Here is a 26,200-nt window from a genome sequence, read left to right as displayed (position 1 = left end):
TGATCATCGTTCGTGCATGTCAACTGTTCCCCGCTCCGTGCCTCCCCTCTGTGGTTCACGGAGACAAGCCCTTGCGCAGCCGTAATTTAGGGGCTCACACTGCGGGAGTCAGGGTACTGCATGTGGCCAGGGTACTGCATGTTGCTTTAACTATCTACTTCGCTTGCCAGCGCAAACGTGGCGTTACATGCGCAGCCAACTCGGTTGCAGCTGCGCCCCAACTGTGAGTATCGCCGCAACAGGGGCTGTAGAACACCACAGAAGCAAACCCCACAAGCTAATTTAAACGGCTTTTGAGGTAAGGCGAGCTTGCGTTTGCCTTGTTCTTTCCCAGATGCCCGTATGTCGCCCGCCCACACCGATGGGTGGTGCTGGCACCCGTGCACGCTGTTCTCCCTCTTCAAAAGACACAGCCCAAGCTTAAGTTTACAGCTGTTGTTAATATGGCCAAAGTGCGCTGTTAAAAATCTTCACAAGCACGTGCATATGCCTACACCAGCAACCTCCGTTGAGGCATTGACACACAGCAGGTCTGGGAGAGCGGCGTGCATGGAATGACTGAATTTCTTCTGCGTTTCTCGGCTCTGCTTTATTTGCTTTTATTTTTTTTACTAAGTTAGAAGAGACATAAAGAGGCGGAAGCTAGATGAAGGCAGACATACGTGGCTACTCTTTACTGCTCTTTACTGCTTACCTACCTCGCCCAGCAGGAGGGCAAGTGTGCGCTCTTGGTTTTTAGTCGTCGAGGACTTTTAGGGTTTTTAATGATATTGTTTTACCTCATGGCAGTGAAATTGATTCGCTTAATTTTTAATGCCTTAAAAGTGCTATAAAGGCTAAAAAACAGCGGGAAAATACACGGCAAGTCGCCCGGACCACTGGACCTGGGCTACAGTTCAGCTTGCTAGCGCTGTGGTGGCTGTGGCTGATGCGGGATCCGTATTTTTGTTGCCTGCGTACTCTTCATTTAATAACTGTATTTAGAGTTGCATTTGGCCAGGTGATCTTGTCATGTGTAAATCATTAGAAATACAATTCCCGTTTGTTGCGCTTCGTCTTACTCTGTCTCATCTTGCTGCGGCGAGACGCTCTGAAGGTGCTCCGGCCTTCCCTCTCGTGAACCTGCTTGGTCCCTTCCTTGTTTGGTTCTCCCGAATTTTTCTGCATTTTCAAGAGGAGCGTCTCCGCTACAAGGCCCACAGCTGCCCTGCGCGCTTTCTGTCTTCGGTCGCTCCTCTCCGCTGTGCGTCATCAGGTCTCAAGCCTCAGCGGGTTTGATTCGGCTTTTGGCCCTAGCTTGTTGGCTTTTCTGGTGCGCGCAGTGTCTCTCGCATTTTATTAATACTCGCGTCAGCCCTTGGGTGTTATGGATAAGGCGAGGGCACAGCGCGCCTTTTCTTCCCTGTCTTATCTTTTTCGTCTGTTTCAAAATGAAGCCTCAAATCAGGACAGCAGCCCCAGCTGCTACGGACTCTGAAGATGTCACAACAGCAGCTCTCATCGACGGGTCCCCCGCGTCGGGGACCCACAGTGGTCCCTCCCCCGGCGCAGTAGCCCCGGCTGCAGTGGCGGCACCGGTAGCCGCAGCTGCAGCTGCAGCCGCAACCGAAGCAGTTGCGCTTTTGAGCCCAGGAGTCGCGGAAGTTCCCCAGGACTCTGGCACTCTTGGAGATTCAGGAGTTCCTGTGCAGGTGCTGCGCGTGCGTGGGCGAACAGATATGGACTACATATTGAGCTATGTTTCAGCTGCGTACAACTTGCAGTTTCGTTCGTTAGAGAAGCAGTGGGGCCGGGAAGCTACTATTAGCTCCGCCGACAATGAATATGTGCGGCAAGTGCAATCACAGCCAAGGCCTCTGAATGCGCCTCGTATGGCGCTGCTGCTGCTGTTCATGGTTGCCGTCTTCATCAGAGGCTGCACTTACTGGGGCTGGAACGGGATGCAGGACATGCTGTACAAGTCAGGAGCTTATGCCTGGCTGTGCGAAGAGGAGGGGGAGCCCCTGAGTTGGCAAACTGTCGGGTCTGTGGCCTACATAGACTGCCCCAGCCGCAAGAATTCCATTAATAATTTGTATACCTCAGCGTTCGCTGCTAACTTCATATTCTCGGCTGCTGGGGGCCTCATATTGGACCGCGTGGGGCCCAAGCTGACGCTTCTGGGCGCGATAGCGCTGGACGCCGTAGGCTGGGGTTTGCTTGCTGGGGCTTCGGACTCTTTTGTGTCGTACATCCCTGCTCTTGTTTTTATTGGGATGGCTGCCGACCCCGGTTATTTTTCCCTGCTGTGCGTCTCCAACTTATTCCCTCAAAGGGAATCGACGGTGCTTGGAGTGATGGGCTCCGTGCGTTCTCTCTCTTTCGCCATGCCTGTGATCATGGCTGAAGTCTACAAGAGTACATCTTTCGAGCCGGACGACTTGTGGAAAGTCCTATTGTTCTACATTTGTGTTGGCTTGGGAATTGCTTTGTTGGTTTGCATTATATTTACTCCCTGGCGCACATTCTGGGGAGCCGAGGACTTCAGAAATGAACACAGGAAAGCACAGGCAGAAAGCCTAAGAAAACAAACACTGAACAACCTGCCTCTGGCATTCTTCCAGCCTTGGCTTACTAATAGCGTTAGCTCCGCCAACCCTTCGACGATCGTCAGCAGCAGCAGCAGCAACAGCAACTGTCGATACAAGCTGGTGCTGACTCCGGAGGAGTACAACGAGGTGTATGGGGCTCTAGCGCGTGTGGAGTCGTCTCATTCACCCGTTGTCTCTGAGTCCTCTCTTTGCCGGGCTTTATCAGACCCGCGATTTTTGTTTTTGCTGCCAGTTTTCGTCGTCAATTTGTTGCGAGTTGAGTTTTACACGAAGTCTAACAAGGAACAGATGGCTCTGTCCGATGGCAGCAACCTCTATGCCTTGTTTTCAGCAATGAACATCCTATCTTTCATTCCGGGGCCCCTTATGGGGGTTCTGAGCGACCGTTATGGGGTGCTTTCTGTATTGGTATTCATTAATTTTGCGGGTATGCTCATGTACGCGCTGCTGCTACCAGAAAGCTTGGTAAGCAAGGGTTTCTCTGTTGTTTTCTTTTGGGTATATGCGTCCTTCGTGCTAAGCAGCATCTACTGCTACATTAAGGCCCAGTTCCCTAATAAGCTGTTCGGTTCGTTGGCGGGTTTATGCTCGCTTGTGGGCGGCTGCTTCGCCCTGACCAGCATCGGCTGGTACACCCTTTCGACGGACACCCTGGCCGACCTTGCACCCCGCAACTTTTGGGTAGTAGATTTGATTATGGTGGCAGGGGGTCTTCTCGTTTGTTGCGTGCTTGGGGTGCTTATTTATCTTGACAAGAAACAGAAAAAACAGAGAAAACACAACCGGCAGCTAGAGGTGGAGCAGCAGGAACAAGAGCTCCAGGAACGAGAAGACGTGGACAAGCACAGCGAAACAGAAAGTAAAGTGCGGATGCATGCACTCAGTGGTACTGGCAACGCACTCGACACACAGGACACTGTAGCTGAACTCAATGGAGCAACATCAGCGGCCGCCGCAGCAACTGCTGCAGCAGCAGCACCAACAATGCAAGTAGGAGGCTTCATAGAAGTCATGGGCGCACAGGAACGAGTTTAGAAGGCCCGGCAGCAGCATCTCAAGGGCCAGCAGCGAAGACGGCGGCAGCAGCATCAACAGCAACCTGCATACTATTCTTGCAGTTAACATCAACGGCCTCCGCACCAACTAATGGTGGAAAATTTTTAGCATAATATCTGGCAGTGCAGTTATGTATATTTATGCATATGTGTACATATGTTTATATAATTATATATCTGCAGCAACAGCAGCAAGGAACAGAACGAATGCTACAAGAGCGAATGCGAATACAGCGGAAGCTACGACCGTCGACTCATTGCATTCGTGTTTACACCTCGTGGCAGATGTGCAGGTGTATGCACGTCGATGCAAGTGTGCTGTGCCTGAACATTAACACTTATTCACACGTATATGCATATATGTGTATTTAAGAATACGTATAAATATATTGCAAAGTAGATGTGATTACATAAGGTGTGTGTTACATATATAATACATAATTTACTCTCATTATTTTAGCATTGTTGTAGACCCAGAGCATGTATGCACACTGAAGTGCGTAGGTGCGTTGTCAATCTGTCAAGACAGGTATGGCCTGGCCACATGCACACATGTACATAATAACCAAGCCCAATGAACTGAGTATGCATGCGTGCAAGCATATCTGCATTTGCAAACACCACCTTGCAGACGCCCCTCTGTCAAAGGCAGTTTTTGGGAGACCAAGTTGAAGTGGCGAGGGGCATCTGCAGAAGGGCTGAGAGGCCGCTCATTTTGCTCAAAGGACCTTCCGGGGCCCTACGGGCGCATTGGAGACACCATGCTTGCATACGCGTAACGCGCTTTATCGGGGCTGTTTAAGGTCTCCCACCTCCTGGGGTCCTCCCAGTGGTGAAGGGTCCCCTGACTGGGGCAGCTTCATTAGAATAGGGGTCTTCTTACACTTGGTCTCCCTTCGTTTGATATCAAGTGTAGAGATGTTCAGCTTGTTCATAGTGGCCGTAGAGTTCACCCAACACGACATTAGTGCATTGTTGCAATACTAGTTTTAACTCCGTTCTTGTACTGTACTGACTCCTACACAAGGGTCTGGAGAGCAATTGGCAACACAGATTAGCACTGGCAGTGGCAGCAAACGGCAGCGATGGGGGCTACTGAAGTAACGACGTTGCAATTTTCGGAACTCGAGAAGTTTGGAGTTGCCGCTTTTGTGGCCTTGTTTGCCTGTTCGTTAGCCTTCCGTCTTCGTCTCGTGCCGCTCGTTTGGTTGCCTCTTAACACGCAAGACTACCTTCGTTTTGACAGTGCGCGTAGAATATATGGCAAATGGCACGGCAGTAAATGCACTGCGACGAAGAAAATTGCTGATGATGTAATAATATTACTGGAGTGATATTGGAAGCGAATAAATTTTTAATAATGTGATAGTTAAGCAGTCTAGGTGGGCGCGCTGAGGAGAAACCAAAAACAGAAGTATCCGTCCCCCGAACAAAATTTTCAATTCTACAGTTTGTGCCTTCCTGTATTCGCCTTCTGGCTTTGTATACGAATATATTCATGGTAACACGAGGACATACGCACGCATGCGTAAATGTGGAGACGTCCATGTATGCATGTACAAGCAAACCCGCGCGCGCAAGCATATAAATATGCGTGTTGTATGTTTGCACAGTTGTAAACGCAAATGCTTGTATGTATTCTGCTGCCCATTCGTACATACACCCGTACATGCGTGTATGTCACACAGGTACATACAAAAGCACTTTGAATTTGAGCATGAACATAATTTTACGCTTTTACATACGTGCACATGATTGCGTAGCACAGTGTGTGTATGCTTCTATTCGTGTTTACGCGTAAACAGATGCGCACACGATCCAGACCTCACTATTCTTGCCGCTGCCATGAGGCCCTCATTTTGTTAATGACAGAGAAATCATTGAATTCTTTTGATTTGGCCCATTGGGTCTAGTTTGCTTGGCTTTCCTTCTTTTCCTTCTCAAGCTTAGCCGCCTCCCGCATTTCTTTCTTGCGCTGTCTCTCTTCTGCTGCCTTTTTCCGTGCTTCCATTTCCTTTTGTTTGTTTTTCTTTGCTTCCTCCTCTTTCTCTTTCGATACAGTGTAACCCTCAAGCAAGCCAACAGTCAAATTGAACACGGGGATGGCACCGGGCTCCCTGCGGTATTCCCTTGCATCCTTGAAGTACTCTGCAGTTTCGCTTGTTTTCATCTCATTTTCTGCCAGGACATATTCGCAGGGAGCGTCAGCAGTGAAGAAACCAAGACGCTCAAATTGTAAAGCGAACTGTGGGGGGAACAGCGACAGATCAGCCGCGTCAGCCTCCACAAAACCGCGGTAAACCTGAACAAAAACAGTCCAAACTCTACACCCTGGGCATTACACTCTAAGCATCAAAGCAGCATAAACCTCCTCTATACCAGTTCTAGGCCTTAGATGCAAAGATCGTACAAAAACGTTCATATAATAAGTTTGCCGAACCTGCACGTTTAACCTTCAGCGCAACTTACCACGAGAGAGTTGGTATTTATGTTGTCTCTCCAGCTGCCTTCTGGCTTGCTTGGATCTTCTTCCTCGGGGAAGGGCTTTGTGAAGAGGCGGTCGTAGAAACGCAGCTCAGCCCTGAGAGACAAGCAAGCAAGTCACAGCCAAGTGAATTTACGGCATACATCGCCGGCTTACATCGCCGTTAAGAACAGCACGAATTTAGCAGATATCATCGAAAGGAGCCTAATTAACCACCGGATTCTAGATCCTACACTAGACTGCCAGATTTCGAAACCCTAAACCCGTATACCCCTACACCTTAAGCTTACGGTACTGCGTATTTGGCAGGTAGCCAATGAATGGTTCCTTTGACCTTCCTGCCATCGGGAGCGACGGAACAGTTCAGGGTTTGAGGATCGTAGCTACAGATGATAGCTGTAATGTTACCGTTTGCGTCCTTCTCCACCTGCAGCCAAACAAACTCCTCAAACCCTCAGCCCTTCGTTCAACGACCCACATCCTGGGGAATCATCAAGTATGGCCGAGCAACGAACCGTATCTGAGACTTAGCCGTGAACTGTTACTACTCAGCAATCATACCCTCCCAATACTAGACATGCAAGCTTCCCGCTGGCAACCCCTAAACCCTGGAATATGTACCTCGTTGCATTTGATCCAATAAGCTGAGCGAAGTCGCACTTCTTTGCCAGGCGACAATCGGTGGAATTCTTTCGGTGGATTTTCCATGAAGTCTTCAGCGTCGATGTAAAGCTCATTGGTGAACGCCAGCTGTGCATGCACAGAATAATGTGGAAGGTACAGGTCAGCTTATTATGTAACTAATCAATCTTGTACGTGCAACTACAGCGAAACCACAAACAGTGCTCGAATGCACTAAGCAATTCCAAGATGGAACGTGTGCATAGAATGCAGTGGACGAAACGTGACTTCGCAAGATAAATCAATTGTTTGAGGCTTGGAGCAGTCAGAGCCTGGAGTTTAAGTGTGAAATTGGGTCTGCAGCTCAAGCCTGACCTGTCTGCTGCCTGCTGCGGGTCTCTTGGGATCGCTTGGGATTGTCAAAATTTCCTCCGCACCAAAGTTTGTAATTTTAACCAGCAGCGGCTGCTTCACGGCGAAGCGGCGCGGTGCCCTCTCGTCAAGGTATTCTCTGCATACATACTCGCATGCAGCTATGTACTATTCCAAGTACACAAGAATTAACGGCGAGACACGATCTAATGTCTACACCTTGGACTCCAAAGCCTCAACCTGCGTTGCCCTTGAGAGCCTCGAAGCCCACAGATTAACTTATGCGTTTCTCAAGAAACTAATTCTACAGTATTGAGCTCTTTTATTGAAGGCTTTATCCCTGTCTACAGAATTTTGGACCGTTAAAAGCAGCCTGCTGCGCCACGCTACTTATTCATTGAACGCTGCTGCGTAAGCTCTGAATCCTCAGCCTCAATGCCTCACTAACCGAATGCATCTTTCGAGAAGTTCAATTTGAATTGTTGAGGGCCTCCGTGCCACTCCAACTCTTTCGCAGAAATCTCGAATGGCAGCTGGAGGTACACCTCGGCGACGTAGGGCAGAAAGGGTCGACAGACGGGGGTCATCCCAACCAGCCACTACCTTCTCATTTACCAAAGCCAATAGTTTGCTGAACCGACAAACGCAGTCATTGGTCGAAGCGTCGATTCAAAAATGTGTCGGCAATTCGGTTTGCGCCCTACTATTAAAAAGCAAGTGAACACCAATGACGAAAACACAGCATTTCACTACACTGTAAGAATGGAGCAGCAGCGGCCTCTGTTGTTTTGGGATGATCCTGAACAAGCCTCAGAACGTGAATGCTCACCGTTTGCTCATGACGGTATATGTGACATTAAGCCTTGCGAATTCAATCTGTCTTGTCCTTGTAATCCCAAGAGCCTCTTGAAACCAGTCATACAGCTGTCTGTTTAGATCGAACTCTAAAGTGCAGATCGAATGAGTTATCTTTTCTATTGAATCGCTCTGGCCGTGCGCATAGTCATACATAGGGTATATCACCCACTTATTTCCTGCAACGAAGCAAAACCCGAAGCCCTAGACTAATCATCATGAACAAAGGGCGGATCAAGCAGTCAGTTTCCTCTGCAAAACTCGAATTTCAATTGCAAAGCCCTAGCCCTAACATTCTACAGGGCCCGAAATACCCAATCTCTGGCGCAGAAAACAGCAGAGAACACAAACTCTTGACTGCCGAGTCTCAGGACTAAAACCTGTCTGACCTGTGCGTGGATGTTCCTTCTTGAGAATGCGGTACATGATCGGGTCCCTCATGACCACGTTTTTGTGGGCCATGTCTATCTTGGCCCGCAACACGCACTGGCCCTCCTCGTACTCCCCATCACGCATCCTGTACAAACCCCAGAAGTCTGAAGCCTCAGAACGAAGTGACTCGCTAGGCATTACATTGGAAACAGCAAACCCTAATTCCCTATGCTACACCTTAAAAGCCAAAACATATTTCCGCCCCCCGCAGCCCACAATGGACATCGAAAACTCAAAACGCTGAACAGAAGATGGATATTTACTTTCGGAAATGCATTAGGTTTTCTTCGATAGTGAACTTGTTCCTGTATGGGCTGTCCTCTCCCGGCTCGGTAATGCTGCCTCTCTTTCTCCGTATCTCCTCCAGAGAATCGAAGTCGACGAAAGCTAGGCCCTTTTCAATTAACTGCTCAGCCCAACTGTACAGCTGAGGGAAATAATCTGAGGCGTGGTACAGGTGGTTTCCCCAGTCGCCACCCAGCCACCTCACGTCGCGCAGGATTGACTCGATGTATCTGAAGCGGAGAGCATGACAAGATGAATTAAACATAATGTTCAACGGGACTCTATAACTGGTCAAATTGCTGCAGCTGAAGGAAACTGTTGGTTGTTTCATTGATTTCAGAGAGTAGCACGGAATATGCAAAGGTTCTGTGTGCAAACCCATGCCACAAAAGTGTTGCGAAGCCAAGCATGCACTAAAAGTGGAGAAGCAACTGAATGGAATCAACAAAGCCGAACGGCAAACAAGTATTGCCCGCAACTAACAAGTTGCCATCGAATCAATATCACTGAGGCCTGGATCATGAGCCGTTGGCTGCAGCGGTGGAGCCCACAGCGCTGACCTTGTTTCTTCTTTTGTAGGATTTGTATCATCAAATCTCATGTGGCATCTGCCGTTGAACTTCGCCGCGAGACCAAAATTGATGCAAATCGACTTCGCGTGACCCAGATGGAGGAAGCCATTGGGCTCGGGAGGGAATCGGGTGACTATAGACTTGTGCTTGCCCGAGGCCAGATCTTGTTGCATTATCTGAGACAGGAAGTTTACAGGGACATCGCTGCCGGAAGCCGCTCCCCCTGCTGCAGCGGCAGAATCAGGGGATGGCACCTCGTTAGATTTCGCCATTCTGCATAGGAAAGGACGGCGAGGGTCGTGAGCGGAAAAGGACGAAACTGAGAGCCGCAGAAACGGGTCTAAGATGGGAAATATAGGACTGTCCTTGACGTCGGCGCGGCTTATGGCCCAACGGAATGCTCCAAATCGCATAAACAAATCAAATGTAGTCTGAAACTGCTATAAAAAAGCCCCGGTGGGACCAAGACCCCGCAAAGGGACGCAAGGAGCAAGCTACTGCGAATCGACAGAAACTGCCTATGTTGTTGCCCCTGCGGAAGCAGCAACTTGTCTGCAAACTGGGCAGAAAAAAAGAGCAGCAAAAATAATATGATTGGATGAATCAGAATAATTTGATTAAATATATACTTCAGGATTTTCGTCGGCTGAGCGCTGCTAAGCAAACGACAGGCCGCCAGCAGCAGCCCAAAAGAGAGCCCCACAACAAACAGCCCCAGCTGGTCCCCAGTTCTAATCTTTCACGATTAAACATAAAAGCACACATGAGAGTAAAAACGTAACTCATTAATTGCTGCTGTCCCTATCATGCGGAGCTTTCGCTTTATCTACGCAGTAGGGATGAGCCAGCCTCCCGTCTCGACAGTATTCTTTCCTGCGCGTGTTTATCTCTCTTTTTTGCTTGGGATTATTCCCCTAGGCGCACAACTCAGAAGTATGCACAAATATATGAACAAAGCTCAACATAAGAAATAGCATTAATCACACACGAAAAGAATTTAGGAGACAGGAAGAGGACAAACGTAGGTTTGAGCTCGTGACTGCTTCCTGGAATTTTTGGGACTCGCTTCATTCGTTAATTTCCCCTCTAAGTTTATTAAAAAAAGGAATACAGATAAGCGACCCCACGCGTTCCACTTCGACACAAGGCTAGGGTTTACTACGCAGTCCCCCTCCAGCGGTCCCTCTGCAAGGATATATTAGAAGCTGTATATAGGCATAGCGTGGTGTGGCTAGCCCCACATTTCAGGGGCGCTCCAGCTGCAGCAGCTTTTGAAGGGATCGAAACTATAAAAGCCCCCAGCTCTCGCTGGAAAGTAAACTGTGCCAAACGGATTCAAACGAACTCTAATATTCAACCTGTTTCGGAACGACCCAAATACCGCACCAGTCAAACGAAAAGGGGGCAACTACCAGTGAGGCTCTTAAGCTTGTCATTGAAACTTTCGCCTTCTGGTGCAGCAGTAGCTGCAGCTGCAGCAACTGCAGTGACAGCCCTCGCTTCAGATTTTTGTGAGCGGCTCAAGTCAGCAGATGGCCTCACTTTCACATTCAGCTGCCTCCCTAGCCCGTCTTCCAGCCACAAAAGCACCAGGCAAGACGACTCTCTAGAGGAGTCGCCGTCAGAAACTCCAGTGCATGCACAGGCAACCGTTTTGCAGCTATAAGCAACGTGAGGCCAACACAGGTCAGCAAGTACACAGATCCACGGCAAGAGATGTGAGCGCGCAATGTTCAAGTGCAGCCTCACTCACACCATGTTAAAGCCGCAGTTGTAAGTGCTGTTGCAGGGGTTGCCGCTGTTGCTGCTGCTGTCTGTCCAGCAGATGGTAGTATGGCTTGCAGCTTCACATTATCTTTATCCAAGACACCTGTCATCCCAAAGAACTTATTGCGGGGGTCCTAGCTGGGCCTAGAGGCACTAACCGCCAATCACATGCATAACGGTTCGGTGACCCCTGATGCACTTTTGGACCTTCACCCTACAGCAACAGGTTCCAGAATACAGCTCTGAAATCCCCCAAGCGGAACTCACGCAGCGAAAACGCACCTCACCTAGCCAAATTGACCAAAGGGACCCTCTGGGCAAACCCTCTGGAGGGTACTTAAAGGTGTTTCTTGTAGTTTGCCTGCACTGTAGGCCGTAGGTCCCGCTAAGGCGCCTTTTGCGTCTTTGCAGTTGTGTAAGAGCCCTCGTCTAACACTCCTAAAAAAGCACCTCCAACACCAAAATAGAAGCCCTGCGGCACCCGCTCGCAAGCCGTCAGCATTTTGTTGGGAGCCGCATGAGTCCTCCATGATAGAGTCGCTCTGCATGTTATTCATCTTTAGGGCACTCGGGCTCCTCCTTGTCTAGTTCCTTTAAGAGACGTTTGTTTCTCCTTATGGACAGTCTTCAGGCCCTGTTATACAACCGTGTGTCTTGCATGCGTATTTTGGTGTCAGTTGAATGCACACCGATACTCTGGGCTGTAGGAAAGATTTTTTTCAAGGCCGCTTTCTTCGAGGCCTCAATATGACTTGTGAGATGACTGAAAGAGAATTTAAACTTTACAGCTGAGGGCTGATCAAGGCTTTTACCCTTCATGATAGCCCAGACTCCTTCTCGGTTCCAATGGCAAAAATTACAAGCTTTCGCAATTCCCGACGTTGCGTATGCAGAACTCAGTGTTAAGACTTGAAGCTTCTGGTGTTACGGAGTTTATTAGAATTCATTTTGTCCAGGTATCCTTTGGTCAACAGCAGGAAGCAGGGCTCGTAGATTTCGCCTTCAGAGTGTCACTGCAGCCCGAAGCCCTCCGAAGCTTCAATAGCAATGGTTAATAGTCTCTGCAGCTTCTCCTTGGTCCCATACTCGGGAAGAAGAAACGTACAAAAGCATGTGAAGGAGGTCGGAAGACGCTCTGTGGGCTCTCCGCCATTTTTCTGAATTGTCATTCGCAGCTCAGATAGGCCGAAAGCAGGCGACCGTTCGCTACCTGTAACGCAAGTACAGTAAAGAGCAAGCCCTGAGCCTCTGACACTTTGGATAGCCATCATGGTCATAAAGCAACGACAAAACCACGAGCAGTCATGAACAGCCAAGAACAGCTCGTAAGCTCTAAATGCCAAATCTATTCTGGGTGGTTAAAGCAATGGATCCAAAAAACAAAAGGTCCCTCCTAACAGAGGGCTTCAAATGTATGTTCAACCAACGCAAACACTGAATTCTATATCCAAGCCCTACGACGAAAGCAGGTGTTACGGTTAAGCCGAGCAGGAAAGAGCATCTTCGCTTTTTACACAGTTGCGTTTGAGTATTCAGGCGTGTTAGGTTAAGGGTTTGTAATCACCTGAAACAAATTTGAGGAAATTTTGCTTTTGAAAAGTGTCGAAAGAGAAGAGAATATCCCACAGTGACTTTATGTACGGAGAGTCCGGAGAGTAGCCCTCGTACCTATACAAGGCAAAAGCCCACCGTGTAGTCCAGCTTCTTCGCGCTCAGCCCGAAAAACCAGCGAATAGAATCAGGCTACGCTTATTCTCCCATTCAGAGTTCGTCAGCTGCGGTCCGTTGCTACCCTTCCACCCTCAGCACTATCCCCGCAAATCGCAAACCCTGAACCCAAAACCCTAAATCCCAAACCTCACCTGCAAGAGGCCTTCAGGTCCTCGAAGTTGAGCTCTGGTGTACCGCAGAGGAGGAGCTGCAGCTCGGGACCAGTGAGGCTGGAGAGGAGCGGCGAGGCAATCAGCTGGAAACCCTTTTTGAAATATGAAAACTGAACTCAAAGGAGGACGAGCAAGTGAACAATGATTAAGACAAAGAGTTTTGGTAGAAACGGGCAAAGTGGAACGGCTGCACGGACACAAGTGAGTTAACTGAATGCACTGGGACAAGATCTACACAAATAGGTGAAAATGAGTATAGAAGACTGGCAAGTATAATACCATTTACAAAATACTGGAATTGCCACTAAAACAACTATACCAATAAGCAGTTCAGTTTCGTGTGTGTGCACAACAAACCTGTGACTTTACAGAATCCACCAACAAGTACTTGGCATACAAATTGACGAATTCATTTCTGTTTTCGATGGTTAGTGGAATCGACGCTCCATCGGGCTTGAGCGGCACCTGCACGCGTCGCCCATCCCCTTGCTCCACGTCAACGCAAAAGGCCATGCCTTCAAATGCGTTCTGAATTGCAAACCCCCAAAACAAATCCCTAAACCCTAAAAATCCTAAACCCTTGAAGCCGGGCTCGCAACACCACAATACATAGCAGGAAAGCGGAATCAAGGGCCAAATTAGCAGCAGATATAAAGGGAAATTCTGCAACGGCACATGGCTGACAAAAGGTGCTCTCGAAACGACACTACAAACCCTCACCATAAACCGTAAATCCTCAAACCTACATTGAAATCTGTCTCGTTGTCGATTTCCAATAGCTTCTCGAAGCTGTTCAGTTCGTCGGGGAACACGTCGCTGGAGAAAGCACAGGACGAAAGAAACGCAAACCCTAAACCCTCAACCCTGAGTGCTAAGACAACAATCCAAGCGCTGATCTTTGAAACGAATTCCTAAGACTATTTTCCGTCTCCCTTACGCGGTGTAAACTTTATACTTTAGTTGGGCAAGCCTGGCTACATTCTGCGGCCCTAAGCTTTGCATGCAAACTTTGAAACTTCATGCTCAGCCCTAAACCCTAAATCCTAAGCCCTCCCTATCTCACCTCAGATCTTCTAGTGCCACGTCCTCCCCTTGGAGTTGCTTGTACACCTGAAATTCAAAAATGAAACAGCTTTCACGAATGTGAAGCCTAAAGCCCAAACCCTAAGCCCTAGGTTGTAAACCCTAAGGCCTACGTCACAAACCCTAGGCCTGACAAGAAGTATGCACAAACAACCCTTATCAACCACTTCTCATTCTACAATTTCCCCAGCTCTAAAAGATGTCACCTCTGCAAAAGCGCCCGCACCCCTTACAGCAGCAGCAAATATGACGACAGGAAGGGAAAGAGCAGCAACTGCAGCAGCAGCAGCAGTGGCAGCAGCGAGGGCAGCAGTTGTCTTCATAGCATCTCACAACAATGGGCAGACTCAGTGGCATCAGGATGTCGTTATAGACCGCCATAGATGCAAGAAGACCCGTAAGCCAATACTCCTTGGCCTTGCCTTCAGGGATTAACTCGCTACTGTCGTTGTTGCTGCTGCTGCTGCTGTCCTGGTCCGAGGAGGCAGGGGCCCCCGCTGGCTTTTCTTCGGGATTAGGAGAACCTTCTGCTGCAGAAGTTGCGGAATCTGCTGCAGCTGCAGCAGCGGGCTTCGCTGCAGCTGGCTCTGAGTCTGCTGCTGCTGCTGTAGAAGCATCTTCTCGTTTGTCCTGAGAGCCTAGTGGCTCTTCTTGCTGCTTAAACCACAGTGTACGTACACCCGAGTGGTACGTGAAGAGACCGCGCGAAGCAGAGAACAACTCCCGAGTTAACAACTGCAGCACGAAGGGACAAACAGGAAAGGAAAAAGAAAGCTACAGGGGAAACAAAGACAAACAGTAGATACGCAAAAAGAAGAATAAAATGTAGGGCAAAATGAACAGATGCAAGAAACACTGCAAACACGTCACGCATGTGCGCAAGGTGTTCAGAAACCACAGCAAAAAAACCGGCTCTCAACTATAAAAGAGATGGTGAGCCACAACAACAATTAGCATACAGAAGTGACAAGAGGGCAGACGAAGACGGGAAACAAGACTGACGAGGTGGAAGAAGTGCAAACAGTCATCAAAAGCAGAAACACAAACACCAGACCTTACGAAAATGCAACTACTTGAAAGTAGGCAATCACAAAGTGGGCATGCACTATGTATACAATTACATGCAGGTAGATGCATAATTATGCATAGAGAAAACATCAGTTGAAAGCTTGTTTCCTCATCTTACCGAAAAGAATTCCCTCCGTAGTCCTCCTTCATCGACTCCCTCCTCCCCCTCAAATATGACCTTGAGGGGCCTCAGGAGGTCCCTGGGATCGTTCGATCCAAGGAGCTTGCATGCATCTTCAATTAGGTGACTGCGCCGGACCCTCAAAATCAAGAAGGGGAGTTTGGTGTCCAATAAGGACTGAAGGGAGGTGTGGTGCTGGTGATAGACGTTGTCTACTAGCAGTACCTGGAGAACAAAGAGAAAGGAGAGTGAATAAGTTTATTTTTTGGCAGGATGACGAGCAGACACAAGAGCTGGCCGATTTACTGAAGTGCTTCTACTTGAAACTGAAGCGGCTCGAGCTGGCCTCGGTGCAGAACAATGCTTCAACTTTGTTTAATTTTTCATTTGAAACACAAGTGTCTACTAAATTGTACTACAGATTATAGATCAGAGGAGTTCGCATACAATTTTTAGTGTGAAGCGCGCAGAAAAGTAAATAAGCAAACATATTTGCCCGCCCATTTGATGCGGGTAGGCTCAAGGCCCTCTTAGGGTACTGAAACCACTGGCTTCAATAGGCACTAAATACATAAAACATTTCCATGAACAAAACATTTATGTGAATCAGAAGAGTTGCTGTAGATCCTACATAAATACGTATATGCACACCTGTGTAGATAGAAAAATATAATTTTTGGCGTACTTAAAAAATAAACCCGAGAGTAAAACACATGATCTTCAGCGAGACTAAGCAGACGCGTGACACTTCTTTGGGGCAAATGCATGCAATGTGTTGTGCCTTGGAGTTTAAAATTCCATAAATGAACTCCACTTGACTTACATTCCTCTTAAAGGAAAGAGGACAGAGATTTAAATGGGCAATGAACAGAGACCACCGCGACTGCAACTCGCAACTCCCTATGACGTCCCGCTCCAAGTCGAACAAACGCACTGCTGCAGCAAAACCCAAAGGCACCAAACCCCAAACCCTTAAGTCTAAACCCTTAGTCACATTCTGAATAGGCTGGAGACGCAAAGACAAAGACAACAGTCATGCGAACTCAGGTGCTCACTGGCAGCAGTTAACTGCAGCAAACAGCCCAGCTAGCCGTCCAGTCAGCCTCTGATCTAATTGAGCAAATTAAGTAGCAGCTGGCAAGCTAGTAAATTGCGCTTCGGAGCTACTGAGAAACATTTATTACTTCAAATGTTCAAGTTACTATTTACATATCTATTAACTTGCGTGCCTACGTCGCCGCTTATCATGCTAGCAAATGAGCTAGGTACACGTTGGCTAGCTACCTATCTAGCTAACTGGCTACTGACGAGTTCCCATCTCACCAATTTGCCTTTGTGTTTTGTCCTGAGTCGCTCTCGGGGCCATCTCTACATAAGCTCCGACTTCCTTAATAGGGTCTACCAGGGTGCCAATTTCTTTGACTTGAAACTTATCGATGGGAATCTTGGTGTCTGCTGCTCCCTGCAGCAGCACGCGGCGGTTGCTGCTGCAGTTTGCCCGATACAGCAGCTGCAGCAAAGCCACGCAGTGCCACACGCGATCCACAATGCGGTAGCGAGAGCCAGAGGCCGCGAGCGACAAAGAAAGAAAGCCGCAAGCAGGGGCAACCAGAGCCGTCCTGAGAGAGAAAAAGCAAAGCAAATAAACAAAAAGTACTAAATTAGTTCATTTAAATATACATGTACAGTGCGCTATGTAAATATATTGGCATACGATTCTCTAACTATGTGACCAACAGTGCACTAGTTAGGGTCTTAGTGAAGAAAGAGAACGAGAAGGCACTTGGGCTGGAGGCTGTGAAGTAAAGAGGCAAAGATAATGCAAAAGGAAATGGATACAGTCGCAGACACAGAGGAGACGGGGGATACAGAAGCCAAAAAAAGGGGAATACAAAAGCAAGTAAAGAGTCTTGAGGAGCACAAGGATATGAACAGGCTCCAAGACAAGAGCAAAGGCAGCCACTGAAGTAGCAACAAAACACTGGAGACAAATCGCCGGGGAGCTTCCGTGGATTTAATTAATTTTCTACTTTTCATCTAATTTGTGTGGCGCCTCACTCAAACAATGAGTCCGGGAATTCCATCGCAAGCCTCAAAAAGCTTTTCTTTCCATCCGCCGGCAAATGAAACAGCAGGTGCAGCACTGCGGTGTACAGCATCTCTCCCCGCTGCTTCAGCTGCTGCTGCTCTTGCTGCTGCTGCTGCTGCTGGTTGCCGGCCGTGTCTGAGGCCATGGCTTCAGGCTCGTCATTCCCGCGGGGGGCCCCCTCGGCCCCTCCCTGCGTGCCCTTTTGGGGGCCCCCCTTGGAGCCCTCGCTGAAGCTGGCGTAGACAGGCGTGCATGCAAGTATGAGCAGAATGAACTTGACTTGGTCGGGCCTCTTGAGGTGCTGCGCCATTTTGATGCTGTTGGTAATTACACTTGAGAAGCAGTGGCAAACCAGGGGCAGCATCTGCTGCGGGAGCTGCTTATAGACTGCAGCAATTCCCTCAAAGTCCGGTAGACTCCCGTGGCCAGGATAGACAAAAGAAGAATTGAGACGAAAGACATCACTGAAAACTTTCGAAATGACTGTCTTCAGCTGGCTGCTGTCGCCCGTGCTGCGGGCCCCCTCAATGTACCCCAGGGCCTCTTCTACAGAAAGCCCCGACATGCAAAAAAGAGAAAGATCCACGCTGCAGCTTTCTTGTCGAGACAAAGACCGGTCCGCAGCCCCGAGGGGGCCCCCCGGGCCCTCGAAGCCCACCAAGCTGCTTTCCCCGCGGCTGAGCGTGAGCAGCCGCTGCAGCGGCAGCTGCGCAGCAGCAGCAGTGCCGGCTGCTGCAGCAGCAGCAGGAGAGGGCGGCTGAGGAGACAAAGAAAAAGAAGCAGACAGCTTCCGCTGCTCCCAACCTACTGAAGAACGCGACCGACACAGCACTTTCTTGCAAAGCTGCTCTATGGCTGGCGAAGGGGCTCTGTCTTTTTCTTTTGTGGGGTCGGAGTCAGTCTGCGGCGTCTCCACAGCAGCAGCAAATGCTGTGAAGGGCCCCGCAGCAATCAAATAAAAATACAGCTGCTGAATCGGGGGGCCCCCAGGAGGAAGCCACAGCGGCTGCGGCTCATACGTGCAGGGCCTCGGGGGGGGCCCCTCCTCCCCCAGAAAAGGAGACAGTGCGAAATTCGTGTCCGGAGAGACACCCAGTTGGTTCAAATTGTTTAGACCCCAAGTGAAGACGCGGCCCTGAAGGAAAGTTTAATTCAAAACGTAAAATGCAACTGAAATGGAAACTGAAACGCAAATATCCCAATTCAAATGCAAAATTGCATTTCAACTAAAAATTAACTGCGCAATTTAATTTAATTTTTAAAGTTAAATTTAAAATTGAATTCGAACGGAATTTCAATTTAATTTCAAATAAACAAAGGGACAGGCAAAGAAGCAGCGATAGCAGCAGCAACAGACACTGCCACGCAGCAAGATGCGGTCTATCCACAGACAAGAAAAAAAGACGAAAAGAATACAAAAAGACGCTCTTAGAAGAATAAAAATGAGCAGCCGTTCAATGATACAGGCAAATCTATAGATACACGCACAGACAAAAAAAAGGATAGGCGCCATGTAGTAAGCTGGCAGCCACGAGTAGGAAAAGAACAATAGACAAAGCATAAAGAGGCTGAGAAAAATGGCTTGTGCTAAATGCATGCAAAGAGGGAAAAGATCTGATAAGTGGCGAAAATAGAGGAAAATAAAAGTTGCCAGAAGACAAATTGGCAAAAAGTGCCAAAAAGCCCATATGCATCAATGTGTTTGCGGGCCTCTGCATTAATGCATATCTATACTTTAACCCATGGACCCCCATTATATATAAATACATATATATATATTTATACATTTATAAACGTGCTTTACCCAGAAACGTATACATTAATAGTATACATATGCATTCATGCTGCATGAACGTGTATGTGTACATATATACAAATGCGGACAATGCTTCGCGTTTCTCCCGAAGTTTGTAAGAGCCCAATGAAACGGGATTTAGGGCTTAGGGTTTAGGGTTTATGAGAGCAATTTGGGGAAAGTGCTTCCCAAGTGCTGCGAAAGGCTTACTTTTCGGGTGAGGGCCATGGAGAAATGCGTGCCAAGAGCTGCGAGTTTGATTTTGTGGTTCTGCAAAGAGCGAACTAGAAGAAAGCGGGAGCTCCAGGAGACGGGGGGGCTCTGCGTGCTGTCCCGCGGGAGGCGGGATCGGGAGGCGGGATCGCACCCCACAGGGAACCCCAACTCCCCATAACTGTTGCTGCCGCACAAATATAATAACCCCCCAGACACCAGCAGCCCTGAGTGGCTGGCGCTGGCGAAGACTGCGCGGGCCCGCAGAGAGAGCCGCACAAGTTGTGGGGTGGAGACCTGCAGAGCAAAAACCCCAAATTCAACTCCAACTCCACTCCAAATCCCGAATTTCAAACCCCAAGATGCGAAATGTGCAGCAGAAGCTGGCGCTTTCAACAGCGGGCTGTGCAGCTGGCCAAAATGGGGAAAAAGCGGGAAAAAAGTCGAAGTTTTGAGTCTAAAATGATCCAAAACTCACTTGTTTTACTTCGTCATAAGCCTCGCCAAGACCCAAACGGCCCCACTTGTTCGAACCCCAAGAGAAGACCTCGCCGCTGATGCTCAGCGCCAGGACGTGCTCGTCGCTAGCCGCCACCTGCAGCAAACCCTAAACCCTAAACCCTAAACTCTTTACCCTAAACCCTTAACTTTAAAGCCTAAAACCAAAGCCCTGAACACTAAACCCTAAGCCCTAAGAGCTAACAGCAGCTGTTGCCATCCTGTGGAGGCAAAGGCAGCTCCAGCAAGCAAAAGAGAAAATAGAAAAGGACAAATTCAGTAGCATGCATGCCCCAAAACACGCATGCACTCACAGAAAAAGGAAAAAGACAAAGAGAGACAAGAGCCAGAAAGCTTGAAAGAAGAAAAAGAAGTAAAGGGAAAGTGCAAACAGAAACAATACTTTGAGCTGCATGTTACCTGCTTTATTGGCAAGCCAAAGAGAGCGCTGACAGGACGGAGTAACGGCTCCACTCTGAGAAAAGACAAAAAAATAGTAAACACGAAAACGATAAATAAAATTAAACAATTAGTAGCGGCGAACAGATGCAGAGGGACAAAAACACGGATAATCATGAGTACATTCCCTTAAACATTTCTCTGCATATGAATGGACTGCAAATATGTGGGCAAGGACACATAATTACAGTTATATACATATAAGCACAAGCACATGTGCATTAATGCATGCATGCGTGCATGCATGCGTGCATGCATGCGTGCATGCATGCGTGCATGCATGCGTGCATGCATGCGTGCATGCATGCATGCATGCATGAAGGGATATAAGCAGTTACTTGAGCAGGCCGGACGTGCACTTCTGGTGTGCATACAATACGCCAGGCATGCCTGTGTATATGCTGGAGCGTATATTAGCATGCATGCGCACTATAAAAGTAATATTTGAATATAATTTAAATGCAAAAACATATTTTTGAATATAATTTAAATGCAAAAACATATTTTTTGTTGCGGCAGCGGCTCACTGCTGCGTCCGCTCAGTGCCCATGCCCAGGCAGCCAAAAGGCGAAAGCCCACAGCCCAGCAGCATTCCTGTGTCTGAGAGCAGCAGCGAATAGCCGGAGCCACAGGCTGCCTGCCGAAGCCTCACTTGCTGCGCAAAAAGCACAAACCCCAAACCCTAAACCCTAAACCCTAAACCCTAGCGCTGCTTGGAAGGCTACTCCAGGCCCTCAAAACTTTAACCAAAAGCCTGCACCTTTGGTGTACATACACCGCAAACGATAAACAACAGACCCTAGACTCTTAGCCACAAACAAAAACAGCCCCACAAACCCTAAACCCTAAACCCTGAAGTGCATGCGGCCTCCACCGTAGTTAAAACCTGCTAAAGGGGTATATATAATTATCAATAGTTAGCCCCCGATTTACCTGTCCCTGAAGCTGAGGAATAGACCTGTCTATTTGCATTGCTTGCGGGTTGAAATGGTTAAGAGATAAAACTGAAGCGCCTCGGCCCAGCTGGCCGAATTCGTTGCTGCCGAAAGCAATGGCAGCTGTACATACACCGCAGAAACACCAAGCAAAAGCGGATACCGGAAGCAATGGCAGCTGTACATACACCGCAGAAACACCGAACGAAAACAGATAAAGACGCTATGTTTCTTAATGGCAGTTGATTTAATTTTGTTTCTAGTTTCTCCCGTTCGTTCTTTTGAAGCTTCCACAGCGCAGCCAAGAATGCAACAGCAGCTGTACATACACCTCCTCCAAATCGCTGCTATTAATCTAGTTCCTTCGGCAGCTGATTAAATTAATACTTTTGCTTTTTTGGTGCCGCTAAGGGCATGCATGCAGGATCAAAGAGACAGAGACAGCGAAGCAACAAAAATAAAAAGAAAGAAAGAAAGGATCTCCTGAAGAACGTGAAGAGAAGTCAAACAGAACAAACAGAAAAGCTGCAGCAAGTAAAGACGAAGTGGGGCCAGGAGCCACGAAGAGCCCCAGGGCCCAGAGCAGCAGCAAAAGAAAAAGACAGAGAGAAAACGCGAAGCAAAAAGAGCAGCAGCCACCAACCCCGCGCTCCCCGCAGCAACAGCAGCAGCAGCAGCAGCAGCAGCAGCAGCAGCAGCAGCAGCAGCAGCAGCGGCCTCACAGCCTGTGTCGAGGACTGCGATGGTGTGGCAAGCAGCAGCAGCAACGGAAACAGCGCCGCGAATGCCTTCGCAAAGTCGCGGCCTTTTGATGAACTTGTCGCCGTCGATGTCTATACACCCGAACTCATTCAAACCCCCACCCCACACGCTCTGTCTTCCGTCCCAAAGCCAAGTGCGGTCGAGGCCCAAACAGCAGCCGCAAATGGTTTTGTTTTCCAGTTTAGAGATCAGTCTGGGGGGCCCCCCCGCTGCTGCTGCTGCTGCTGCTGCTGCTGCTGCTGCTGCTGCGGGCTCCGGCTTCGTGTCTGCTGCTTCTGCTTCCTGCTGCTCCCTCCCTGCTGCAGCAGACAGCAGCTGCCCGCAGTCGTTCAAACCCCACAAGTATATTTGAAAGTGCGGAGAAATCGAAAAAGAATCCGAGCCTTGTGCATGCAGCGAGAGGCACAAGCTGCTTTCTCGGTTGAAGTTTGCTGCTGCTGCTGCGAGGGCCGGGCTCGCTGCTGCTGCTGCTGCTGCTGCTGCTGCTGCTGCTGGCGCTGCTGCGGAAGCTGCTGCTGAAGCTGCTGCTGCTGTCGGCGACTCCCCACACTGCGGCGAAGCAGAACGCTGCGTAGCAGCACGAGTCAGTGTTGCAGCAGCAAGCGGCTGCGCAGAGGACTCTTTTGCTGCTGTTGCTGCTGCTACTGCTGCTGCAACTTCTGCAGGCGGCAAGCTGCTGCTGCTGCTGCTCAGAATGTTCTTCGTGTGCGCCAGCGGCTGCTGCTGCTGCTGCTCTGTCCGCGTCCGCTGCTGATGCTGATGAGCTGCTTCCGAATCCAAGAGAGCATCCGCTGGACGCAGGCTTACCGCTTCAGCCAGCTGCAGCTGCTGCTGCTGCTCCGGATCCTGGGGCTGCTGCTGCTGCTGCTGCTCATTTTGCTGCTGCTGCTGCTGCTGACGCCTGTGGCGGTGCAGTGGCCAGAGGCAACCCGACAGATGCAGCGGCATCGCTGCAGCAGCCTCTCTTAGGCTGCAGCGGCAACAGCAAAGCCTGCTGCTTCTGTTGCTGCTTCTCCTGCTGCTTCTCCAGCTGCTTTGGCTGCTGCTTCTGCTGCTGCTGCTGCAGGTAGACCGCTGCTCCTGCGGCTGCAGCTGCAGCTGTGGCTGCGGCGGTGTGGCTGCTGCCACTGCTGCTGCTGCTGACTCTGCTGAAGCCGTGAGATGTCAAGGCTGCGGGTACGGCGGCTGGAACGGGTGCTTCTGCTGTGAAGCTGCTGCTGCTGCTGCTGCAGCAACTGCTGCTGCTCAGTCTCGAGTGAGGCGAGGTGGCAAGGGCTGTTGGTTGGAGTTCATCTGCTGCTGTCTCCTAAGCGCCGATTCAACGAAAAGAAAACGAAGAAGATCGAGAGGGCTCGCTTTTCGGTTCAGTTGGAAAGTGCAGCAGCCGCTGCTGCTGCTGCTGCTGTCGATGGCGATACCAGCCAGGCTGCCGCTGACCTGTACCTCGAGTAATACCTACTCAGAAAGTTTACATTTGATCTGATATTATTTGTTTTCAATTTTTAAATTTATTTACCAACTAGATTCCAGGGAAAACTCGATATCCAGGGGGTGATGGGCAGCTCGTGGCGGGACCGCCAGGCGAGGCGCCGCCGCGGCTGGTTGTTTGTTTGCGTTTCGGGTGAAGAAGACGTACTCAGGAGAGCATTTGAATAAATATTAATGGCAAAAAGAGTCAAAAATGGACAAAATCAGCTTGATGGCGCTGCAGCTCGAGAAACAGCACCGAAACGCTGCTGCTGGCTTCTCAGCTGTTCGTATGCATCGCAGTGAAGACTAGATCTCCTCCCGCGCCTAACCTGCCGCTCCTTCGGCGAATTTAAAATCCAATTTCATTTATTTAAATTAATTCAAGTGCTAATTACCGAGATACTCGAAACGCCGCGGCTTCTGGATGTGCGTGCGCTGCAGCGCCTCGCGACAACCCCCACACACGGCTATTCAGGCTCAGTCGCAGTGAAGCAAGGAAATAATAACTCTGAGACTTCATTCTTGAAAAGAATTATCTTCAAAGTCATTTTCTCTCAATGAAATCCCCCACTCACTGCCGCCGCAGCCGCGTTTCTGAGTGTCTCATTGAATTCTTGGACTGTGGGATTTCGAAATTGCAGAAACGGACTTGCAAAAGTGGCATTTTTCGAGTTCAACTTCTGCAGCAAATGCATGCAAAGCTGCCGCTAAGTCCTACGGGCTGTTTCCGAGTTGCTTCTGCAGATAAAGTGGTTTAATGGCTCCCGCGTGAGCTGTTTTCTTTGAACTTTCTTGTTTGTTGAACGGGGCCAATTCAGTTTCTTCTGCACTTAGTTCCAAGTGGCCAAACTTGAGACTTTATTCTTGAGGGCCCCCAGAGGCGGGGCTTCACTTCTTGCTGCTGAGCAGCAGCAGCAAAACGAACGGAGTAGGAAATTGCTGCAGCTCTTTTGCCTCTCGCTGGATCTTCTTTTTAAATCTAATGAAGTATATTTCATTTCCTTTTTAAAACTAATAAAGTATATTTCATGTTTTTGCAAAAGAGCCAAAAAGCCCTTTTGCAAAAACATGAAATGCTCTCCGCTAATTGGGGCCTCCCGTGCTGTTCTTGCATGCAGGCTCAGCCCCTGCGTGGCAACAGCAGCAAGACGTGGCTAGCCACAGCTAGCCACAGCTAGTCACAGCTAGCCACAGCTAGCCACAGCTAGCCACAGATAGCGACAGCTAGCCACAACTAGCCACAGGTGACCACGGCTAGCCACAACTAACCTCAGCTAGCCACAGCTAGCCACGGCCAGCAGATTGCATCTAGCCACTGCTTTTTGTGGGATGCGCAGCTGCCTGTAGCTAGCCACAGCTAGCCACCGCAAGCTGCAGCTAGCTAGCCGAGCCTCTTGCGGTGGCTAGCCCCAATCAGCTTTCATTTGGTCTTTTCCGATTTTCAGGATTTTGCATTTGCTGCTTCTTCAAATCTTTTTATTCAACTTTTTATTTAAATCTTTTGTTGCAAAAGTTCCTTCCTTTGCTGCACTTTGGTGCAACAGCAATTGGTGCTGAGGTAAACCCTAAACCCTAACTGCAAACCCTTCAGCCGAACCCTAAACCCTAGCTCCAAGCCCTAAGCCGTAAACCCTAAACCCTACTTCTAAACCCTACGCCCAAAACCCTAACTCTGAGCCCCACGCACTAAACCCTAACTCTAAACCATTTGCCCTAAGCTCTAAATGTATGCCGCGAGACCTAAACCCTAAACCCTAGTTGTAAGCCCCACGCCCCAAACCCTAAACACTAACTCTAAATGCCAAACCCTAAACCCTAACTCCAGTGCGATGAAGTTTGTACTGGGTCTCAACGGCCACAAATAAATGAAAGCAAGTGGGCCTACGCAGTGTGGAGCCTAAACCCTAAAAAAGGGTTTTGGGTGGGCTTTCGTAGTGCGGAGCCTAAACCCTAAAAAAGGGTTTAGAGTGGGCGAAGATATGCGCGGGCAGCTGCCTTTAAATGAACTGCGAATTCAGGGCTAAGAAAGCATTTGGCATTGCCTTCAGGTGTCTGTACACCCCAACAGCTTGTCTTCCCTAGCTCCATTGCTATTATTTGTGTACTCTTTTTGTAAAATGAATAATTACAAATATAAATGCATCTATGCATATATATCTACTCAAGCTCAATTATAAACACTTTTACTGAAACGAGCCCGCAAAGCAGCAGCAGCAGCAGCAGCAAATGTGCTGCAGCAGCAGCAGCTGCTGCTGCTGCAGCTGGCAAATAAAGACGAAGTGGATTCTGAACTTTAGAGTTTTTAACCACTTTAATCAAATGCAAAGAGTTGCAGAGTTTGTCCCATTTCGGGTGTGGGGCAGCGGGCCAGGCCAACGCCCGCAGCCTTAGAGCAGCAGCAAAGAGCCCGCAGCGCACTTGTGCAAGACATGCATTTGCATTTTTGAATTCTTGAAAGAAGAACTAAACAGAATAAATGAATAAATGCAATTCCAGTGCATGCAAATGCACAAAGACGCACCCAAGGCCCACACAAACATTCGGGCTTCCTCCTTTTCTGTTCCCTCTCGGCAGCAGCCGACGTGTACATACACCCAAGTGTACATACACCCCAAGTGTACATACACCCCAAGTGTACATACACCCCACGGCTCAAATGCCGGCTCTGATCCCAAGCGCAGCCGCAGCCGCAGCCGCCGCCGCAGCAGCAGCAGCAGCAGCAGCAGCTGCTGCTGCTGCAGCAGCAGGGGCCGCAGCAGCGGATTACCTGCCGCGGAAGCCCCCCCCGC

At 49.2% G+C, this 26,200-nt stretch overlaps 3 protein-coding genes across 3 annotated transcripts; 1 reads left to right on the top strand and 2 right to left on the bottom strand.

The window, feature by feature from the left end:
* Positions 1-1,430: 1,430 nt before the first annotated feature.
* Positions 1,431-3,626, top strand: ENH_00031880 (hypothetical protein; the record flags this gene model as incomplete). The annotated part of the gene is made up of 1 exon (XM_013580187.1): positions 1,431-3,626. The coding sequence occupies one exon, from the start codon at positions 1,431-1,433 to the stop codon at positions 3,624-3,626; it is 2,196 nt and encodes a 731-aa protein (XP_013435641.1).
* Positions 3,627-5,555: 1,929 nt separating this feature from the next.
* ENH_00031870 (glutaminyl-tRNA synthetase, putative) lies at positions 5,556-9,681 on the bottom strand (the record flags this gene model as incomplete). The annotated part of the gene is made up of 10 exons (XM_013580186.1): positions 5,556-5,948; positions 6,116-6,227; positions 6,422-6,558; positions 6,753-6,881; positions 7,128-7,263; positions 7,573-7,755; positions 7,954-8,158; positions 8,369-8,496; positions 8,675-8,926; positions 9,257-9,681. 10 exons carry the CDS (start codon positions 9,679-9,681, stop codon positions 5,556-5,558), a joined length of 2,100 nt encoding a protein of 699 aa, XP_013435640.1.
* A 2,364-nt stretch (positions 9,682-12,045) lies between these two features.
* ENH_00031860 (ubiquitin-transferase domain containing protein, putative) lies at positions 12,046-22,889 on the bottom strand (the record flags this gene model as incomplete). Its single annotated transcript, XM_013580185.1, has 17 exons — positions 12,046-12,245; positions 12,600-12,703; positions 12,898-13,028; positions 13,276-13,446; positions 13,665-13,734; positions 13,982-14,028; positions 14,335-14,736; positions 15,188-15,415; positions 16,014-16,126; positions 16,514-16,809; positions 17,249-18,414; positions 19,285-19,584; positions 19,766-19,882; positions 20,206-20,260; positions 20,772-20,899; positions 21,178-21,302; positions 21,902-22,889. The coding sequence occupies 17 exons, from the start codon at positions 22,887-22,889 to the stop codon at positions 12,046-12,048; spliced, it is 4,641 nt and encodes a 1,546-aa protein (XP_013435639.1).
* Between the last annotated feature and the right edge of the window lie 3,311 nt (positions 22,890-26,200).

Source organism: Eimeria necatrix, genomic scaffold (genome assembly GCF_000499385.1).
Source record: "Eimeria necatrix Houghton genomic scaffold, Enh_scaff231, whole genome shotgun sequence".
Taxonomy (NCBI): domain Eukaryota; phylum Apicomplexa; class Conoidasida; order Eucoccidiorida; family Eimeriidae; genus Eimeria; species Eimeria necatrix.
Note: the sequence above shows the minus strand (reverse complement) of the source record. Positions and strands in the feature narration are given on the sequence as shown.